This window comes from Gymnodraco acuticeps, unplaced genomic scaffold (assembly GCF_902827175.1).
Source record: "Gymnodraco acuticeps unplaced genomic scaffold, fGymAcu1.1, whole genome shotgun sequence".
NCBI lineage: Eukaryota > Metazoa > Chordata > Actinopteri > Perciformes > Bathydraconidae > Gymnodraco > Gymnodraco acuticeps.
Genome location: NW_022990068.1, coordinates 720,961 through 744,959, shown reverse-complemented (window position 1 = coordinate 744,959; position 23,999 = coordinate 720,961). Strand labels below are relative to the sequence as shown.

General features: G+C 39.6%; 1 protein-coding gene across 1 annotated transcript in view; it reads left to right on the top strand.

The window, feature by feature from the left end:
- Window positions 1-23,999, top strand: part of LOC117546029 (collagen alpha-6(IV) chain-like) — a gene marked incomplete in the record, with an annotated part of 155,450 nt that overhangs the window by 100,490 nt on the left and 30,961 nt on the right. Inside the window, 9 exon segments of the mRNA XM_034216110.1 lie at window positions 17,125-17,259; window positions 17,412-17,456; window positions 18,355-18,474; window positions 18,613-18,675; window positions 19,953-19,988; window positions 20,104-20,166; window positions 20,397-20,432; window positions 20,559-20,600; window positions 22,580-22,669. Of these exon segments, the coding sequence (XP_034072001.1) occupies window positions 17,125-17,259; window positions 17,412-17,456; window positions 18,355-18,474; window positions 18,613-18,675; window positions 19,953-19,988; window positions 20,104-20,166; window positions 20,397-20,432; window positions 20,559-20,600; window positions 22,580-22,669 (630 nt within the window).

Here is a 23,999-nt window from a genome sequence, read left to right as displayed (position 1 = left end):
CAGGTGCTTTGTGTTGCTCTTGATGATCAAAATGAAACACTTGTGTCCTCCCTTTTGCACTTTCTCTCACCACTATCTATCCTTCACATGCTGCTCTCCCTCTTTTTTGTCATTATTTAACTCTGGGTTCCTCCTTTTTATCCCTAATTTAGCTATAATTGACTATTCCCAGCAGAAATCTAGTGAAAGCATTGCAGCATCAACATTTTTTAAACATGGTATTTGAGCATAGTGGTCGATTGTTCTATCTGTATCCGCATTACTTCAGCAGTCACACCTGTACGTGGGTTTAAAAGCTCTTAAATCTTTAAACGAGACATACATGCCACTTACATCGGCTGTTTGCACTCGTAACCTCAGGCTCATTTCTGAAGAACGCTATTTAGTTGAGGTTTTTAAGACTGCGAAGTAAAAATGTTGAGATTTCTATTCATGGCTTTCCTAACGGCACCTTTTTGTTGGAAATTGTGAGTCTTTGTTTTGGGGAAACCCCTACATTTCCATTGAAGACAAATTATAATCCATACAAACTCTGGAGTTACCTTATCGTACTGAAGCTCAGCTGAGAAAACACCACGTCTTTATGACATCATCTCCGTGAGACAGTGAGGACCCGTGGAACACTAATTGTGTTTTTATTGGGGGGGGGAAAGCACCTGGATGATAGGAGAGAACAGGTTGTTTGGTTTAGTGTCGGCCATCAGTACAAACAGAAGCGTCAGAGGAGGGGTGGGAATCAGTCTGAGAGATGTGGACGTCTCACTAATTAACATTTAATGAGACATTAACTAGAAATACATTACATTAGATACACTTAATTCATCCCAGGGTCAGATGCAAGTTCACACAACTCAATTAAGTCAATAAAAGAACCCATTTAATCGTATTTTTGCATTTAAAGAATACTCGCTTGATCTATTCATCTGTAAATTATACTTATGATCGGGTAATAGCGTCAATTAATAATTGTATACCTCCTTTCCTTTTGTGAACAAATGCAATAAACCCATGTTAAGATCATCATGAGAAAATAATTTGAATTAACGCGGAGTAAATACTTCAAAGTGATTCCTCGAAACCAGAGTCATTATGTGTGTATCACATTTCCTCTCCATGTTTTCGTTAGCAGTCAGTCACAAACTCGATGTTTCCTAAACGTCTGCACGGTCGACCGCGATGGCAGCAAGTGCTTTAAACACTTAGTCACCCGGGAAATGGAGAAAAACTCTGAAACGGTTCGGAGCAATTTATTCAACTCTGCTTAAAGGGTAGAGTTTCATGTGTCTGGAGTTCAGATAAAGACACAGTTTGACAGGTTAAGGAGACAAATCTATATCTGTTTGACAGGAAGGACATATCGCATGTAAAAGTAATGACAAATGTCCAAATTCAAGTGTTTCCTGTAATAAATACAGTGCCGTAGTAATACAGTGAAATCAGAAAAGGATTTACCAAAGAAACTTGCATAATGAGGCTACTAAAACTACGACCATACTTTTGAATTGCTAACCCTAACCCTAACCCTGGACCCTTAAAGTCAATGCAATGGCAGCAAAGACATGTTTTGTATAGGAGAAAAAGCGATGATTTATTGACCTCATATCAGTTCTTACTTTAGTATCAACTTCAGTTTAGTATTTTCAGGAAAACACAGAAAAAGGTTGGATGGTTAAAGGAGACAAATCGATTGTTTGACATGAAGTAAATCTAGCATAGGGCTGCTCGATTATGGCAAAAATAATAATCTCGATTATTTGGGTCAATAATTGATATCACGATTATTAAAAACGATTATCCATTTACTAATAATAATAATAATAGATTTAATTTGTTAGCGCTTTTACAGGTGCTCAAAGACGCTTTACAGATATAGTGAAGATAAAATAAAATAAAGGAACAACGAATACATATATAGTTAAAGTTAAAGTCAAATAATACAAAAACAATCACACATTAAAAGCCAGATTGAAGAGGTGAGTTTTTTACTAGTTACTTTTGTTTTGTTTTAGTTACTAGTTACTTTTAGTTAGTTTACTAGTTATTTACTTTGAAAACATCATTTTATTGGAGAAAAAAAGAGTTAACAGTTGATTACCCTGAACTTTAAGTATAATTCAACTGAAAAACCAATTTTTAAAAAAGTAATAAAAAAAATATAATAAAATAATAAAAAAATCATCGTTTTATTTCGATTACGTTGTTTTCGTAATCGTTGCAAGCCATAATCGTAATTGCGATTAAAATACGATGAATTGAGCAGCCCTAATATAGCATGAAAAATAAGAACAATTGCCTAATTTCCGCTTTTTCTAAGGGTTTATTGACCTCGTATCAGGCCTAATTTAAGTGGATCTGAACCTATGATATCATATTAATCTGGAGAGGATTTGGTTAAGACCAGACCTCTCTATGGAAGTACATTTTTACCCGGGGAAAAGGCCTGCAACAGAGCTTGTTTTCAGTATAGGCCATTTCCAGTAATGTGTCCTTTGCAGACCCTTACAAAAAAGAACGAGACAGCTCTCAATGATGTCAATAAAATAGGTTTTTCGTTGTAAATGACTAATCCATGAGAGGTACAGGCATACATGTGCACAGAATATTAGGCTAGTGCGTCCCGTAGTGTGCATGATTACTTTCAGAGAGAGAAACACATGACTCCCTCCAGGAGATAATAAACAACCCGTGTTTGTGACTTTTATCTCCTGCTCAAACAGTCCAAAAATGAAAAACAAAATGCACGTGTGATTGCCTCCTCAACGCCCGACTTCTCCCAGTTTAAAGTTTTACATCCTCGATAGAATATCTGATCAATTCCAGAGCGATAAAGAGGCGCTGCTCTGTCGCTGTGCCATCGCTCATCCTCAGCGGCGCAAACATGTCTGAGATAAACCTCAGGTGTTTGGGTTCACCGTCTGGAGAGAAACACAAGATAAACATCCCCATCCAGAGTGTGTGTGTGTGTGTGTGTGTGTGTGTGTGTGTGTGTGTGTGTGTGTGTGTGTGTGTGTGTGTGTGTGACTATAATGAGTCGTGTTTTGACCATTAATTTCAAATAAATAACCAATCTGTCCAAACCAATTCATCAGAGCCCCCTAAAGCTTCAACATGAACCCAAAACTAATCAAAACCATCCACAGAGTATAAATGTGGCCATTTTCTGGTTTAAACTGACATTTCTGATACTGAAAATCTCAGAAATTGACTCGATAACCCTCAAAACCACCAAATATGCCAAGCTATTTTTTAACTATTGTCCATATAGGCTATAATGGTAACGAATGCTACTAACTGTAACGCACCTTATGCTAATTGTGCAAATTGGCCAACATATACAAGTTAGCATCCGGTAGTTTCTATGTGCTGCGGACCCCATACTGTACATTTCTAACTTTGGGGTAAAACTTAAAAATCGACCAAAAGCAAATCGAAATCAGGCCACGACGAGTACAAATATGGCAATTTTCTGGTTTAAACTGCCACTTTTGACCCTAAAAATGTCAGAAATTGACATCAACAACCCTCAAAACCACTCCAAAATTGCCCAAATAGGCCAAGCTATTTTAAAACTATTGTCCACATACAGTAGGCTATAATGGTACTGAATGCTAATTGACACAACTCATGCTAATTGTCCAAATTGCCTAACATACAGTATGCAAGTTAGCATCCGGCAGTTTCTATGTGCTGGGGACCCGTACTACATGCCCTCACTGATTAAACTCACCCCCAAAAGAACCAAAATGTTTCATCCCCCTTTCCCCATTCCTCCCATCAGCATCCCCCAGTGAGCATGCGGTGTGACAGCTCAAATCTTCCCCCGAGCACCCTCACCCGCTCAAAACAATACGTCCCGAATAAATCCTCCGACCGCCCCAGAGTGTGTGTTTCCATGCGTGTGTGTCACTCCACAACACACACACACACACACACTTACTGTTTTTTTGGTATTTTTTCACACGCATGGCGGCGAGAATCTGTCTGTCCAAGCACTCTCCTCCTCTATCAGGAAGTGAGGTGGGCCCGATGGGAGCAGTAAGTCGCAGAGATTAGCGGCCCAGAATAGAGCCCTTTGTGCCCTTTGTGCTGGGGGGGATTTGGGCATTACAAACTGACCAGTCTGCTGGAAGGTGATGAGGCTGGAAGGTCTGGATGGCATGAAAACACACCGCGATGCCAACTGGCAAGAGTGTGTGGCAGACAGGAGACGATGGCATGGGGCTGGACTGATCTCTGATAACAAAAATGCGTAGAAAAAAACAAACATATTGTATTATAAAGTCTGACTATCACTTCTGCTTCTGTGACGGAATAATCTATCCATCTATCTGTGTATCTGTCTGTCTATCTGTCTGTGTATATATCTGTCTATCTATCTATCCATCCATCTATCTATCTATCTATCTATCTATCTATCTAACTGTCTATCTATCTATCTATCTATATGGCATGGGGCTGGACTGATCTCTGATAACAAAAATGCGTAGAAAAAAACAAACATATTGTATTATAAAGTCTGACTATCACTTCTGCTTCTGTGACGGAATAATCTATCCATCTATCTGTCTATCTATCTATCCATCCATCTATCTATCCATCTATCTATCTATCTATCTAACTGTCTATCTGTCTATCTATCTAACTGTCTATCTATCTATCTAACTGTCTATCTATCTATCTAACTGTCTATCTATCTATCTAACTGTCTATCTGTCTATCTATCTAACTGTCCATCTATCTATCTAACTGTCTATCTATCCATCCATCTATCTATCTATCTATCTAACTGTCTATCTATCTATCTATCTATCTATCTGTCTATCTAACTGTCTATCTATCTATCCATCTATCTATCTAACTGTCTATCTGTCTATCTATCTAACTGTCCATCTATCTATCTATCTATCTAACTGTCTATCTATCTATCTATCTATCTAACTGTCTATCTATCTATCCATCCATCTATCTATCTAACTGTCTATCTATCTATCTATCTATCCATCAATTCAATTCAATTCAAAACCTTTATTTATCCAGGTAAAATCCCATTGAGATCAATGATCTCTTTTTCAAGGGAGACCTGCAGCAGTAGGTTCCACAAGAAGACATAAACAACAGAACAACAAAAGGACATCATACAGCAAAATGTACAGGGATTACAATTTACATATTTAACCACATGTACAGGTACCAACAGCATCTGATTTTGTAGCATCCAACCGAGCTTTAAAAACATGTAGTGGTACTAGCTTGGTAATTTTCCATTCTTTTTGCAGACTGTTCCAAGTTAGTGGAGCTGCACATCTAAAGCTTTCTTCCCTAAGACAGTCCTAGCACTTGGCACATTTAATAAAACCACAGCATGCGATCTCAGGCAATAAGTACTTTCAATTCACAGAGAGATCAGGGAGCAGATATAAGATGGTAGTTTATCCAACATGGCTTTGTAAATGAAAAAGTACCAGTGACTGAGCCTCCGTACAGTAAGTGATGGCATAACCGCCTTGGTATACAGGGTACAGTGATGCGTAAGTGCTTTACAATTTGTCAAAAATCTCAGTGCGCTGTGATACGCAGCATCTAACTTGCTCAGGTAATTGGCAGGTGCATTCATATATAACAAATCACCATAGTCCAGCACAGGTAAAAAGGTCACAGAGCCTTTTCCTGGCCTCAAGTGAGAAACAGGACTTATTTCTGTAAAAGAAACCTAGCCTAACCCTCAGCTTTTTAAGCAGGTTATTGACATGAAGTTTAAAAGTGAGACAGTCATCAAGCCAGATACCCAAGTATTTGTAACAGGTAACCACTTCAAGTTGTATTTCTTGCGTAGTTACAATATCCAAAGCAGTCTCTGGTGTATTTTTATTTTTAGCTTTAGAAAAGAGCATTACCTTGGTTTTATCCACATTTAAAAGAAGCTTAAGCTCAGAGAGCTGAGCCTGAATAATGTTAAAAACAGCCTGTAATTTAACAACAGCCTCGTTAATCGAGGGACCTGCACAGTACATAACGGTATCGTCCGCATAAAAATGTAAGGTTGCTCCTTCGACATTTTCACCTAAACTATTAATATAGATAGAGAATAAAAGTGGACCTAAAACTGAACCTTGTGGTACACCATTAGTGATGTTTAACCACTCAGAAGATAGCCCATCAAACTGAACACATTGGGATCTTTCAGAGAGGTAGTTTACAAACCACCCACTGCATGGCTGGACATGCCTATACTGACCAGCCTTTGCTTCAAAATGCGATGATCGACGGTATCAAAAGCTTTGGATAGGTCAACAAATAGAGCTGCACAACTCTGCTTATTATCTAAAATACTCGTAATATCATTTACCACTTTCATTGTGGCAGTGATGGTGCTGTGTTGTTTTCTGAAGCCTGACTGATGTTTAGACAGGATGTCATTGTTACATAAAAACTCCTTTACCTGCTCACTCACTAGGCGTTCAAGAACCTTGGCCAGAACTGACAACTTAGAGATGGGTCTATAGTTATTTAATAAGGTGGCCTCCCCAGGACATAAGCTGACTTCCATAATTTTGGGATTTTGTTCGTGCTGAGGGAGAGGTTACAAAGAGTAGTGAGAGGTGGAGCAATAAAATCTGCAGCTATCTTTAAAAAGAAAGGTTCTACGTTGTCCGGACCAGCCGGCTTTTTAGGATCTAGCTTGGTTAAGACTTCACGAACAACATCAACAGTAAAAGGAGTAAAACTGAAGGGGTTTTCCAGACCACATTGTTCTGAGTCACCGACTGTGGTGTTCACAGAAGCAGAATTAGGAACAGAATGAAACAGAGAGCCACAGGACACAAAATGCTCATTAAAACAATTTAGTATGGTGGTCCTATCCGATATAGTGCCAGATGCTGTGTTAAGGCACGGAGGTAGCTCATTACGGATATCACCGGTGGATATCGATTTTATGGCTTTCCAGAATTTTCTAGGGTTGTTCAGGTTCTTTGTGGTAACTGACAGATAATACTTAGATTTAGCACTTTTGACATGTGAAGTGAAGCTATTTCTTAGCTGCCTAAAACGCAGCCATTCTACCTCTGAGCCTGTTTTCCTAGCCTTTGCCCAGGCCTTGTTTCTCTCATGTAGGAGACTGGACAGTTCAGCAGAAAACCAAGGATTGTCTCGTCCCTTCACTCTAAATGTACGCAGGGGTGCATGTCTATCAATGATCTCCATAAAACCAAGATAAAAATAAGACCATGCGGTTTCTACATCAGCACACAGATCGATTTTTCCCCAATCAAACCCAAACAGATCATGTACAAAACCCTGCTCCACAAAGAGTTTGATGTCTCTCTTGATGATAATACGAGGTTTAACCTTTTGGACCTTAGTGTCCCTAATTGTGGCTACAACACAGTGGTCACTCAGATCATTCGCAAATACTCCCACAGCTGAGTATTTATGGGGAACATTAGTTAAGATGAGATCAATTAGGGAGGATTTATTTGGGGACTTAATATTAGGGCGAGTAGGACTGTCAACAATCTGAGTAACATTTAAAGAGATACAAAGGTTTTTAAAATCCTCTGACCTGCAGTTAACCAGTCCCAGTTAAAATCTCCAAGTAGCACTATTTCCTTGTAGTCTAGTTGCGATAAAATATTTGCTAGTGAAGACAAGGAGTCTTTGACAGCTGAGGGGGGTCTGTAACAGCCCACCGACCATGACCTGTTGACCCTTTGCCACTTCTATATTTAAGGCTAAAAATTCAAATTGCTTACTGATAGATTTGGAAACTAATGTGGTTACACTGAACTTATTCTTAACATAAATGGCAACGCCGCCACCTTTATTAGGCCGGTCGGTACGATACACATTATAAACCATTTAAGGCAATGTCAGAGGCCAAAATAGATTTGTTTAGCCATGTTTCTGATAAAACAATGACGTCAGCGTCAGTCGAGCTCGCCCAGATATGGACAAAATCTAGTTTACCTAACAGACTGCGCACATTCAAGTGGATGAAACCCAACCCAGATCTAGCTTTAAAATCAGCAGGAGTAGCGATCTGACTACTACTACTGGGCGGACCAGGGTTAGGTTGTACATTTCCTGACAGTAATAACAACAACAAAAACCAGGCATCTTTTCCTCTTAAGCGACACACATACATTGTCATCTACTTTAGAATCACCGGAAAAGTCTGCGAGAGTGTGATTAGAGCTTAAGAAGCAGTCCTGAAGAACCATCATCGCAGGAAAACAAAAAAGACAAACATATTTTGTCGAGCAGATTGACTGTGACAAGGCAACCGGTAATTGTTTGAGCAACACATCCGAACCTTTGCAGGGGATGCCCACTGCGGGTGGCAGAACAGACCTGAATCCAGAAGACTCCTCAGAATGATTAGAGATCTTCTCATAGTCCAAAAGAGTTAACAGGCACAGCAGAATCCCGATATGGGCCATTTTCCCAGACCAGGGAACCGCGATGTTCCTGGAGCAAAATCAGCACAGCAGCAAAGGACAGGCGAAAGCAGCAGCGTGGTATCCCCGGGGTGAAAGCAGGCCTCTGCGACAGCAGAACCAGGACAGGTGGAAAGCAGGCCCCAGCCGTGGTAAAATCCTCCTCCGTACAGCAGCACACGCCCGGTGGAAGCAGGCCAAGCCCGAAGCGTGGATCCACTCCGTCTCTCCGCGACGACTCCGGGGTAAAAACCTCTCCAGTGCAGCCGTGCAGGTGGTAGCAGGCCTCCGTAGATCGCAGATCGCAGGCAGCAAACAGGTGGAGCCGCTCCGTCTCTTCGCGACGAGCAGGCCTCCGTAGATCGCAGATCGCAGGCAGCAACAGGTAGAGCTGCTCCGTCTCTCCGCGACGTCTCCGGGGTAAAAACCTCTCCAGTACAGCCGAACTTAACAGGTGGGAGCAGGCCTCCGTAGATCGCAGATCCCAGATCGCAGGCAAATCCAAATCCATCCATCTATCTATCTAACTGTCTATCTATCTATCTATCTATCTATCTATCTATCTATCTAACTGTCTATCTATCTATCTATCTATCTATCTATCTATCTATCTATCTATCTATCTATCTATCTAACTGTCTATCTATCTATCTATCTATCTATCTATCTATCTATCTAACTGTCTATCTATCTATCTATCTATCTATCTATCTATCTATCTATCTATCTATCTATCTATCTATCTATCTATCTATCTATCTATCTATCTATCTATCTATCTATCTATTATATTACATTGCATTTAGCTGACGCTTTTATCCAAAGCGACTTACAATAAGTGCGTTCGACCAACAAAATACAAACTTGAAGAAAACAGAATCATATAAGTACATCGGGTTTCATAGAGCCAAACATTTCAAGTGCTACTCAACTGGCTTTAGATAAGCCAGTCCTTTATTAGTATATAAGTGCTTCATTAATAGTTCTATCGCTCGAAGTGGAGTCGAAAGAGATGAGTTTTCAGTTTGCGCCGGAAGATGTGCAAGCTATCTGCCGTCTATCTATCTATCTATCTATCTATCTATCTATCTATCTATCTATCTATCTATCTATCGACCTACCTACCTACCTATCTATCTACCTACCTACCTACCTACCTACCTACCTATCTATCTATCTATCTATCTACCTACCTACCTACCTACCTATCTATCTATCTATCTATCTATCTATCTATCTATCTATCTATCTATCTATCTGTCTGTATATCTGTCCATCCATCCATCCATCCATCCATCCATCTATCTATGACCTTATTTGTAAAGGTTGAAGTGGTGGATTCTTCTTTAATCTTCAAACACATGAACACAACACACAGTGTAAGGTAGTCTCTCCATTGATACATTTTATGAGTATCCACACTCCTGATTGGTCGGTTCTGCGACTTCCTGTTTCCAAGGTGACATTTAGCTTATTAAGAACTGGATATTTCCTTCAGGAATTGGTTGAGACCTTAAACATTATGACGGGACATGTACATTAATCAGCACTTGTTTTCATCAGCTGCTAAATAGTCATCAATGCTAATGTTGTGTCATGCAACAGTGTGTTAATGCTATATATGAAGATAGTATGTCAGTTACAGTTGTCCATCAGCTAGTTTTGGTGTTATTCTGCCTCACAGTGGCCAACAAATGTAAATGCAGCATCATTAAACGCATTATTTTCCCACATAGAGGTCACTGGAGGTTGTTGACCTCAGCTGGAGAGTAGATCGCCCCCTAGTGGGTGTTTTTAGAACAGCTTATTTCTCCTGCAAAATCTGATGTTCTCCTCTTTTTCTCTTCATATGTTTCCACATGTTTTGCTCCCTCTCATCCCTTCTCTTTTATCTCCTCTCTCCACTCTGTGATCTTCTTCCTCTGCAGGCTGCATTTTTGTATTCCATGCCATGTTAGGGAATAAACACAGATCAGAAACTCACTTCCTCTTCACTAGACACTCACTTCCCTGAGCATGAAAGAGTTCCTCCAAAGATCAGAGGAGGTGTTTCTCACATTCACTAGATTTTCTCAAATGTGAAAGGTCCCTTTTTTATCCGTGTACTCATGGCTTCGTTTGGTTAAGGTCAACAACGGTGCTTTTACGTGCAGGCTTCACCTCTCCCCTTTTACCTGGCACCAGACAGACAGCTAACTCAGTGTTTCTCAAACTTTTTCATACCAAGGACTTAACCAATAAAAAAACACTCGCGGACCACCTACCTCCACAAATATCCAAAATCACATCGTTTTTCTAGAACAGATTACAAATCGCCTGAAGATGGTACAAACTTGAGCTCGCTCCATTGCGGAGATATTCCAGAGAGAGTGCGGACAACTTAAATGTATTTATTTATTTCAAATGTGACATTTTACCAATATACTCATGGACCACTAGGGGGCGCTCACAGAACACCAGTGGTCCGCGCACCATACTTTGAGAAGCACTGAGCTAACTCTTTAAAAGTGACCTGAAAAAGAGGAAGGGTCACCTCATCTTTGGACTATGTTTTTACGGAAATACGTGTTTTTCCGGAGCTAATTTAGACACCCGGTTACACATGAGCACGTTGGCTCTTGCAAACGTTGCAAAAAAAACTAAAAGTGATGAGGTCGACAAGAAGGCGTGAGAGAAAGTGTCTCCTTGTGGGACCCCTGCATATTTCCCCCAGGTGAATAGTAGGTGTGAGTGCGATCCAGACTTCTTCACCTGGCTCAGGTCTGTCATTATTCTGCCTGCCCTCAGGACCTACAGTAAGGGCGGGAAAGAGCATTGCATTGTGGTTAAGGCTGATCCAGCGTCAGTGTCCCTTTTTTTAAAGCTCCCCTATTATACTGTTTTTCATCAATATATTATAGGTCTCAGATATATACAAAACATGTCTCTGAATTATGGCAAAAATCATAATCTTACCTTGGTTGCTGATTGGCTAATGGTTACACAAGCCAAACAAATCGTTATGACATCACAAAGTGGCCAAAATCTGATCAGCTCATTTTCAGACAGGTTTTTATAGAAATGGATCAAAAAGAGAGAGAATCTTTGTTCCTGAAACTTTCAGAATCTCTTTCCACAGAGGGGACACATGTTGATGTAGAAGAGACATGAAGAAGAGGGGACACATGTTGATGTAGAAGAGACATGAAGAAGAGGGGACACATGTTGATGTAGAAGAGACATGAAGAAGAGGGGACACATGTTGATGTAGAAGAGACATGGAGAAGAGGGGACACATGTTGATGTAGAAGAGACATGAAGAAGTGGGGACACATGTTGATGTAGAAGAGACATGAAGAAGAGGGGACACATGTTGATGTAGAAGAGACATGGAGAAGAGGGGACACATGTTGATGTAGAAGAGACATGAAGAAGAGGGGACACATGTTGATGTAGAAGAGACATGAAGAAGAGGGGACACATGTTGATGTAGAAGAGACATGAAGAAGAGGGGACACATGTTGATGTAGAAGAGACATGGAGAAGAGGGGACACATGTTGATGTAGAAGAGACATGGAGAAGGGGACACATGTTGATGTAGAAGAGACATGAAGAAGAGGGGACACATGTTGATGTAGAAGAGACATGAAGAAGAGGGGACACATGTTGATGTAGAAGAGACATGGAGAAGGGGACACATGTTGATGTAGAAGAGACATGAAGAAGAGGGGACACATGTTGATGTAGAAGAGACATGAAGAAGAGGGGACACATGTTGATTTAGAAGAGACATGAAGAAGAGGGGACACATGTTGATGTAGAAGAGACATGGAGAAGAGGGGACACATGTTGATGTAGAAGAGACATGAAGAAGAGGGGACACATGTTGATGTAGAAGAGACATGGAGAAGAGGGGACACATGTTGATGTAGAAGAGACATGGAGAAGAGCGGACACATGTTGATGTAGAAGAGACATGAAGAAGAGGGGACACATGTTGATGTAGAAGAGACATGGAGAAGAGGGGGACACATGTGATGTAGAAGAGACATGAAGAAGAGGGGACCACATGTTGATGTAGAAGAGACATGAAGAAGAGGGGACACATGTTGATGTAGAAGAGACATGAAGAAGAGGGGACACATGCTGATGTAGAAGAGACATGAAGAAGAGGGGACACAAGTTGATGTAGAAGAGACTGGAGAAGAGGGGACACAGTTGATGTAGAAGAGACATGAAGAAGAGGGGACACATGTTGTGTAGAAGAGACATGGAGAAGAGGGGACACATGTTGATGTAGAAGAGACATGGGAAAGAGCGGACACATGTTGATGTAGAAGAGACATGAAGAAGAGGGGACACATGTTGATGTAGAAGAGACATGGAGAAGAGGGGACACATGTTGATGTAGAAGAGACATGAAGAAGAGGGGACACATGTTGATGTAGAAGAGACATGAAGAAGAGGGGACACATGTTGATGTAGAAGAGACATGAAAAAGTGGATTTTGCACAATAGGTGACCTTTAAGAGCCGAGTGCAGTAAAAGGTGACATCACTGTAGTCTTGTACCTGGTGTCACACCTGATAACTTTTGTGGCAAAGACTACCTTCAAGTTGAATCAAGTACTCAGACTTTAAGGTTATTTGTTACATTTCAACAACAAAAAAGAACGTTAAATAACCGAAATACTTGGTCCGTCTCATTTATGTATTTTCCAATGTTACGTTGTTCCACACATGTCTGTCCATTTAAATATGAAGCTCCAGCTAGCTTAGCTTAGCTTAAAGTCTGGAAAAAGAGCTCGGCTTGCTTTTCTAAATCAGCGGCACACCTTGTACATTTTCTTCCAAAAGTATTGTGCTTTTTGGTGCTACACACTTTACTTGTTATTGTTATAGTATTTAACAACCTTGTTGATTGACTGATTTGAGCATCATAGGTGTCCCGTGATTTGGCATACAGGATAAAACATCCCAATTAGTCTCAAGAATGTATTTGTACCTTATCTAAATGGTCCGGATGCTATAAACTCCACCCGTCTGTTACACCCCGTAGGCAAAATCAAATTATTGTATACAAGCAGTATTTGACCTTCTCCGTGATGTCCTCTAATGTTAGATCCATTATTAAAGTCCTGTGTCTGCAGGCGGAGCACTTATATATGAAAAGCACCAGGTGTTGCGTCGAGAATTACCTTTCGTTTAGTTTAGTGTGTGACCTTTTACCTTGTGTGTAATGAAGGGTTTTCATGTGCCTATATACTTAATGTGTGTGCATATAGTTTTAAGTTAAGGGGGAAGTATTTAAGATTTATGATAAGGATGCAGTAGTAAGGATTTAAAAGGAATATGTAGTCATACACGTGCATGCATGCAAGCGTATACAGGCATCTAAGCTCTATACATTTCTCATAAATGTAGAAAATACATCTGCAGCACGGGCTTACTTCCATATTTAACATAACTGTGTAACGTCTTTAAACAAAACCGTTCATATCCCAGTTTTCAAAGTACAATAAATTCATGAAAACTTGTGTTTTATCAGAGCTTCTCGGAGTCACTTTTTGGCTCTGAATGTTGCGTAATAGAAGCTTTGAATGAAGAACAAAGCCATATTTACTTTATATGAATATAACAGTTCCAACAAGAACGGTAGAAGACGGGGAAAATGCACTCGACATACTCGTATTCATTTCAAATCATAACAGGAAAGAGAAAGCACAAAATAAAAGCTGTCAAACATTTAACCTTCGTCAAGAAGCAAATAAACAAATGTTTTTACTGCCTTAAATAAAATAAGTTACAACACTGAAAACCAAATCCTGTGACTTCCCTTTGACCCGAACGTCAGACATGTGTCCCTCTCTCCCCCTCTCCCCCTCCTCCCTACCCTGTTATACCGCCTAAAATACGAGCTAATAGCAGGTTGTGAGGCGTCGAGGCTGCCGTGTTAATGTGCGTCTCTGCAGGGATTCCTCTGCTCATCCACCTGCTTATGTTTCCTTTTAGTTTTTCTACTGCCATCATGAGGTTCAAATGGGTATTGCAGCCTTTTACCTGCAGCATAAACTCAGTCATTACAAGATAAAAGCTTTACATCTGACTTTTACCTCTAAATATCCAAATACAACATCTGAAAACCTCTGGAGATACATGGGTTTAATTGGAGATGAGAGGGATACAAATGTCATTTAAATAAGTATCTAAAGCTATCAGAAACCTGCCTGATTGCACTCCTTTGTTTACTTAATAACACTTGTGCTCCTATTGGCTATCGCTACAACACATTGCACGTGATAAGGGGCCGGACATCTCTAAGCAGTTGACCAATCACAACAAAGCCGCCAGCTAACCAATCAGAGCAGACTGGGCTCTAGTTTCAGACAGAGGGTGAAAAGAGGTGCTGCAGCACAGACAGTATGAGAGAAATAAAGAGCTTTTTGAACATTAAAGCATGGAAACACGTCCCAGTAGAGACACTACATACTGATATACACCTGAACATCAGCAGGAGAGGACTCTTTAAAGTAGAGACACTACATACTGATATACACCTGAACATCAGCAGGAGAGGACTCTTTAAAGTAGAGACACTACATACTGATATACACCTGAACATCAGCAGGAGAGGACTCTTTAAAGTAGAGACACTACATACTGATATACACCTGAACATCAGCAGGAGAGGACTCTTTAAAGTAGAGACACTACATACTGATATACACCTGAACATCAGCAGGAGAGGACTCTTTAAAGTAGAGACACTACATACTGATATACACCTGAACATCAGCAGGAGAGGACTCTTTAAAGTAGAGACACTACATACTGATATACACCTGAACATCAGCAGGAGAGGACTCTTTAAAGTAGAGACACTACATACTGATATACACCTGAACACCAGCAGGAGAGGACTCTTTAAAGTAGAGACACTACATACTGATATACACCTGAACATCAGCAGGAGAGGACTCTTTAAACACTACATACTGATATACACCTGAACATCAGCATGAGAGGACTCTTTAAACACTACATACTGATATACACCTGAACATCAGCAGGAGAGGACTCTTTAAAGTAGAGACACTACATACTGATATACACCTGAACACCAGCAGGAGAGGACTCTTTAAAGTAGAGACACTACATACTGATATACACTTGAACATCAGCAGGAGAGGACTCTTTAAAGTAGAGACACTACATACTGATATACACCTGAACATCAGCAGGAGAGGACTCTTTAAACACTACATACTGATATACACCTGAACATCAGCATGAGAGGACTCTTTAAACACTACATACTGATATACACCTGAACATCAGCAGGAGAGGACTCTTTAAAGTAGAGACACTACATACTGATATACACCTGAACACCAGCAGGAGAGGACTCTTTAAAGTAGAGACACTACATACTGATATACACTTGAACATCAGCAGGAGAGGACTCTTTAAAGTAGAGACACTACATACTGATATACACCTGAACATCAACAGGAGAGGACTCTTTAAAGTAGAGACACTACATACTGATATACACCTGAACATCAGCAGGAGAGGACTCTTTAAAGTAGAGACACTACATACTGATATACACCTGAACATCAGCAGGAGAGGACTCTTTAAAGTAGAGACACTACATACTGATATACACCTGAACATCAGCAGGAGAGGACTCTTTAAAGTAGAGACACTACATACTGATACACCTGAACATCAGCAGGAGAGGACTCTTTAAAGTAGAGACACTACATACTGATATACACCTGAACATCAACAGGAGAGGACTCTTTAAAGTAGAGACACTACATACTGATGTACACCTGAACATCAGCAGGAGAGGACTCTTTAAAGTAGAGACACTACATACTGATACACCTGAACATCAGCAGGAGAGGACTCTTTAAAGTAGAGACACTACATACTGATATACACCTGAACATCAGCAGGAGAGGACTCTTTAAAGTAGAGACACTACATACTGATATACACCTGAACATCAGCAGGAGAGGACTCTTTAAAGTAGAGACACTACATACTGATATACACCTGAACATCAGCAGGAGAGGACTCTTTAAAGTAGAGACACTAAATACTGATATACACCTGAACATCAGCAGGAGAGGACTCTTTAAAGTAGAGACACTACATACTGATATGAACCTGAAAATGAGCAGAATAGGACCCCTTTAATACATTTCTCCAAATCCTGCTTCTTTACCCCCAGTTGCAGTTTTTCTTCCAGACCACCTTCTTAGTCCACATGTTGCTGCTTGCCCACACAAACTGCTCCACCAACCAGCTGGGTTTCCCGCCCTGACTTGTTTTTCATGTAAACATACCCATCAGATCCAAAATGGCTGCCCCAACAATTTGTGTTTCCCCATTTTTTACATTTTTAATAGTTCATTTCCAGTCTTTTAATTTCTCTAATGTACAATGCCAACATTTCCCGAATTGGGATCAATAAAGTACTTCTTAATCTTATCTTTGATTATCACATCTTCATAATGGAGAGGCTTTAAATCACTTATTATTCAACATGTACCTCAAGATCTTTTTCTATTTGCCTCCTTTTAGCCTTTAGGATGATTTGTTGTGAAATAGAGCTTCACGATTAATACAAATGGCAGTTTTGCTTGTCTATTCTTCAGTATTCATTTAAAAAGTGACCGTTTTGTTTCTTTTCCCTCAGGGTCGTCCAGGGCATCTTGGAGAAGCGGGTTCGAGCGGACCTGAGGGTCCTCGGGGGGGAACGGGACCCTCAGGGCCCAAAGGAGAGAAGGGCCACATCGGATATAAAGGACCATCTGGCCAGAAAGGAGACAAGGTGGGTGTTAAAGACCATGACGTTCATTATCTGAATTTAAATATGAACTTGATTGTAATTCATGACTAAAACTGACTGAATGTGTTTTCATTTATATGTGTTCTCGTTTAATATGATCGTGATTTAACTATATTTAATATGTACTCAAACAGGGGCCTATGGGAGTGCCTGGGTTCCGGGGAACTGATGGAGTACCTGTAAGTAAACACACACACACACACATACCATGTATACATCACTTCAGGGGACATTACATTGACTTACATGCATTTCCTGGAGACTTATCCTAACCTTAACCATAACCAACACATGCCTAACCCTTAACCTTACCCTTACCCTTAACCTTACCCTTACCCTAACCAAGTCTTCACCCTAAAATTAATGATTCCCCTTATGGGGACCTCCATTTTGTCCCATAAGGGAGGCGAGTCCCCACACATGACTGTGTAAACAGATTTAGGTCCCCACAAGTATAATAATGCTAGGCCACACACACACACACACACACACACGCACACACACTCAATATGCAGAGTATTTAAGAAGTGGTTAAATTAAATATAAAGGATCGTTTGAGGCCATTTAGAGTAAGAATAGCTATAGATTATTTTATCAACGGACAGCTAACATCTTTTATTTTGATTTTTAAAATAAACTATTTAATTGTGTGCTTAAAAAAAGTGAAATTGCAGATGTAGCCCCTTTCATGGTAAAACAGCAGGATATGCAATAATAAATATACAGAAATTAAACAACTGTATCATGCTTTAAAAAAAACAAATCTTAAAAATGTAGTCGTTTTGTTGGTTAATAATCTGTGACTAAAGGTCAGTCTATTTCCATTTGTTGTCTGTATTTTCTGATATGACGTTTATTCTGACACACAGATATTATTGTAATACATATAAACTATAAAACAGTCAATCTTTTCTTCATTTTTTAAAGATGATTGCCGTATATGTTGTTGTTTTGACACAAAATGTGCCTTCAATTAGTATTTTTGTGTTGTAGTGTATGTTATGCTGTCAGTGTGTATAAGGATAAAAAACCTAATTCATGTTCAAGATGTAACTCTAACCCCCTCTTCCTCTGCAGGGTCACCCCGGTCTGGACGGGGGAAGAGGACCCTCTGGACTGGACGGCTGTAACGGGACGAGAGGAGAAGCCGGAGACCCCGGTTACGGGATCGGAGCGCCCGGACCCGCTGGACTCTCTGTGAGGACAAACCTACTCTCTTTTATGACTTATTATATATATGTGTAGATGTCTGGATGTGTAGATGTCTGGATGTCATTATGTAAGGAATGCAGATGTTACTGTAGATTTGTACTGATGATTCTTTTCCTCACACAGGGGCCTTTTGGGCCGAAGGGTCAGAAAGGAGACCCTCGATACATCTCGGACGACGGTTCCACGGTTATTTTCACACTTTACTCTTTTTTTAATGTATTTCTGGACCTAAAGAACTGAGGATAATATTTGTTTGTGTACGATTTAATAATAATCATGATCAGAATCAGATTAGTTTGTTTATCTAGAGCAGGGGTTCTCAAAGTTTTGATGAGTGAGGGCCAATTTAGGTACCCGATATTGGATTGAGGGCCGCCCAAGAAAAAACGGAACGCAAAATAATTCCAAAACAAATCCTTTCTTTATTGTACTAACCAATTACCGCAACTCGCGAGATGTCTAGTTGCCATGCAACCAGTAGTCTAGCAAACTTTCCACAAGCTGTCATTCATAATTTAGGAATGACAACCCAGGGGGCGCAATTTTACCATTCTTAAATTCCATTCTAATTCTTACTAGATACAACCATGGAGGATTAAAATATAACGCATGCATTTCAGCGTGTCACATTAACTATCGCGGGCCGCCAGAAACATTTCCGAGGGCCGCCATTGGCCCGCGGACCGCACTTTGAGAACCCCTGATCTAGAGGGAAAATTGGGGTTTTGCTTGATTTTATAGAATAAAATAATACACAAAAATAACATTAAATTAAAGTATTTATGCAAACTATGAAGTCAAAGTATACATTTGCAATATTACAATGTATAATATTCTTATAAATATGAGAAGTTCTCAAGAAAATGTGTAATAAAAAAGAATACAAATATTTATAAAAACACAACAAGTTAAAGTAAAAGATTTCCCAAAAACAATTAAATAATATAGTATACAAATATTCATATAAAATAGCAAGTTAAAACAATTAAATTGCATAATGTTTATTGAAACAAAAACAGTAGAAAATTCTTATATATATATAAACATAATAAGTTAACGTTATATTGATCTGCACAAATGTGTACAATACATATTAAGATGAGCCATAAAAAACACATTAGAATTGACTTTTTTTTAATATATTTGCTATTTTTGTGTAACTTCTATTCTCATATTTGTTACCTCTCATGGTGCAGCTGCATTGTACTTGAACAGGGTCTGAACAGCCTGTCATATTAGGTTTGGCCACTAGATGGCGCTATAGAGACAGTACTGTAACATTGTATTGCAAAAGCAAAGTGACTTTTGAGTCACCGATACAACTTTGCATGACTCTAATGTGTACACGAATGTTCCTGTATTTTGATTTGAAGATATGTATTTCATTATTTTATTTAAAATGTAATTAAGAGGATTTTGAGTCTTGTTTATTAATTAATCTGTGTTTCTTTTCCCCTTTTTAGAGTTCACCAGGTTATCCAGGACCAAACGGTCAACCTGTAAGATGCTTACTTCTTCTTGCTATGCAACCACAAATGATCATTAATACAGAATTAAACACCTGAGGATTTAATGTGTTGTCCTTAATGTTTGTATGGTTGTGTTTCTCTGCAGGGAATCAGAGGTCCTGAGGGTCCGTCCGGTTACCCCGGTCCAATGGGGCCCGAGGGATACTCTGTACGTACATTCATCTCTTTCACTTTAAATAGTAAATAATATGAATTTTGTGTTTGTATGTTGTAATATACTGTTATTATTATCAATACAAATGCTATTAAATGTGAAAATGTTATATTTGTTAGATGATTATCAGATTTTGAAAAGCATGAATAGGAATTAAAACATTGTTAGTTTTCATTTCTTTCATTAGAGTGAATATTATTCCTGATTCTCTCGTCTGTCTTTAGGGCCCACCTGGTCCTCCCGGTCTCCCAGGGCCAATGGTAAGTCAAATAATGAAGCACATTGATTAATTATATTATATTAATGCAATACATTTCATCCTTTTAATGTTGTTGTTGTTGTTGTTGTGCTTCCAAGTGCATTTTGTTAACCCTTGCTGTTTTCAGGGGAGCCGCAGTGACGGATATGAAGGAGAGAAAGGAGACAAGGTATGATGCACGTAGACTCATTCAGTTGTAGAGATTTATTCACACACACACACACACACACACACACCACACACACACACACGCACACACACACACACACACACACACACACACACACACACACACACACACACACACACACACACATAAGACCAATTGAGTGAATGCAGTTGGTCAATAAGAAACATCCCCAAGTCTTTTTTTAATTCTTGAACGCACAAAGTTCTTAGTCTTGGACACTAGAAGATGATATTATTTATATTAAACTATATGGAAAGTTTGCTGTCGATAGTTAACCTGCTATTTACCAAGCATTGTTTTTGGATGGTTTTAATTCCCACCTGAGAAATGACAATGCATTAAATAGATAGTTATTTTATAGTAAAATGTTGTGATTTCTATACGTTATCCCTCTCAGCTATAGAGCCTAGAAAAAAGCAGGCTTAGTTAGAGAGCTCTATCCGTATGTGTGTTTGCATTTCTGTGTTTTATGATGACGGACATTATAGTGTGCATGTTTCATTCTGACTGGTGTTGCCTTTACATCCTGCTCTTCTTCCGTCCAACCCACATGTATTTACCCTCCATCCATCCTTTTATTTAACCCCACCCCTCCCTGCATCCCTCCTCCTCTTCCTTTCTCCATGTTTTTATTTACACAACTACTGAACTGTTTGTTGCATCTGTTTCCTGTTTGATAAAAGACAACATGAACCTCTACTTGATTCAGTCTGGTTTGTTCTTTCAAATGATCCGTGTGCTGCCACTGGGACAAGTCACAACAGACTGAGATTTGCACAACTTTTTATGTCCGATATGGAGTCAGTTGGCACTTCAAATTATTGTTAAATACCCCAAAAATCTACTTTGTTTGTGACTCGATCAGTGGTGCTGCACACCTGTTTCCCTCACTGTTGAATGACAGTTCAGAGACTTTTCTTACTGAAGTTTTTCTCCAAAATTGGAAAAGAATATCACATATTTAAGCAAAATACATCCGGTCTTGATTTGGCCATGAATCACCTTGCATTGGGCGTCATTACAGATAAACAATCTCCTTAATACACAAATAAAACTTCATTTTTGAGATCTCTGAGCTGTCATGGGAGGACGATCTGTGGTAACTGGGTTGCTGGAATCACTCGCTCCTACTTCCCATGATGCACTTCACCCCCGTCTTTAATCACATTTGGGCATCTGCTGGTGAATTCTGGGATATGCGGTTCATTTGCTTGCTCTCAACCTCCATCCACCCACTCATCTGATTTCAAACAGTAACACAAAAGAGTACTAACACATCAACTCCCTCACACACTGCATGCATGTGATACTCAACCAAAACACTAAACTCAGTAAGATTTAGGGTTAAACTGAATGTAGAAACAGCTGGATTTCATGTTAGGATAAGTTTTTGTTGGCAAATTAAAATTCAAGTTGTACTTTTTTAACTGTTGGAGAGAAAAAAGGGGCTAAAATGTCTTTAAATCACCAAGAAACTCAAGATAAAGTATCCCTGAGCTCTCTCTCTCTATCCATCTATCTATCTATCTATCTATCTATCTATCTATCTATCTATATCTATCTACCTATCTATCTATCTATCTATCTATCTATCTATCTATCTATCTATCTATCTATCTATCTATCTATCTATCTATCTATCTATCTATCTATCTATCTATCTATCTATCTATCTATCTATCTATCTATCTATCTATCTATCTACCTATCTATCTATCTATCTATCTATCTATCTATCTATCTATCTATCTATCTATCTATCTATCTATCTATCTATCTATCTATCTATCTATCTATCTATCTATCTATCTCTCTATCTCTCTATCTATCTATCTATCTATCTATCTATCTATATATCTATCTATCTATCTATCCAAGTATCTCTCATTCCCACTTCCTGTTTCCCCTGCGCCCCTCCTCATTGGCTAACGGTGTGTTGTGTGTATTTCGGACTCCAGGGCGACGTGGGTCTTCCCGGACCCAGCGGTACTCCGGGCGACGGCTCGCTAAGAAGCGAACAAACTCTCACTATCTACAAAGGAGATAAGGTAACACAGCCAAGGGAAGGATAGGAACAAACACACACACACTAACACACACACACACATTCACAATGGGATTTCATTACAAAACGTGGTGCAAAGAAAGAGAATACCACAGCAGGCAGAAACTAAAGGTTAAAAACGAAAGAGGAGCAGTGATTGCAGCAAACTTAAGAGCCATGGAGTAACTGTGAGAAGGAGACTTTGGGAGCTGGAGGAGAGGTTGGTCCAACGTAGCATTAATCCTGATAATCCTCATCATATGGAGTTGCCCAAATGCAGAATTTAAACCTTAAAGTCTGGTTGAAAACTTCATAATCACCAAGTATTTGGATTTTTTGTCAAAACTAGTCTTTATGCAATAGTTCAATAGCCCTTTAACGTACCAAAATAAAGGCTTCCCTCATTAGAAATACAAGAAAATAAGAAGTAGTGCATTGAAATATTGTCCAAAAACCAAAACTACACACAAAACTCCTTCCATTGATGTGTAACTCAACCAATCGGATCCTTTCTGGCTCCAGAGTTTCTTACATTTTGAAAATGTTTCATCCAGAGACCAGTCTCTCATCATCACCCCAATATTTCCTCAGTCCGTTCACAACCTCTTAAGTGGCTCCACAGTGAAAACAGAGCCCGTCCTCCAGTCAACGTACCCCCACCTTCCCTATATCTTCCCTGAATGCCCAAAAAACTCTGCCGCTTTACCCCTCCTTATTCCGCCGTTTCCCTCGCCACCTCGTGATCAGAGTAAACAGATATCTCTTCCCTCGATTACGACATCCAGGGCGACGCGGGCTCACCCGGTGAACCCGGCCAGCCGTTGATCGATGGTATTGTGGAGTTTGTGGGTTTTCCCAAAGGAGACAAAGGACTACAGGTTTGTTGAAAAACGCGACTTCTTCCCCAAATAGGATGAGCTGTGTTGAACATGGACAAATACAGCAGTGTGTCCTCTTATCTCCCTGCGTTATCTTTCAAATCCAACATGATGACGTGACTTTGAGATAAAGGGATTCAAAGGTTCACTGTATTGGTGAAAGTGTAATTACTGTTTACACTGAAAAATGTCCAGTAGCTGCTAGAAAATGAAGAAATTGGCAAAAAAAAGTTGAATCAAAAGTACTAAAAGCAATAGGTCAGTTCAATTGAAATGCCCACTATTTACATTAGTTATCACCTTGATGCTAACATTATAGACGTGATAATCTGACTGTTCCACCCTGGTTTCCTCAGCTTTTCGAGCCCAACATAATGTATTTTTAAGGAGTTAATGCCTACATCAGCGGCGTAGTTTTGGTTGTTATCGCCTTTCTTTTGAGTGAGATTTCACAGT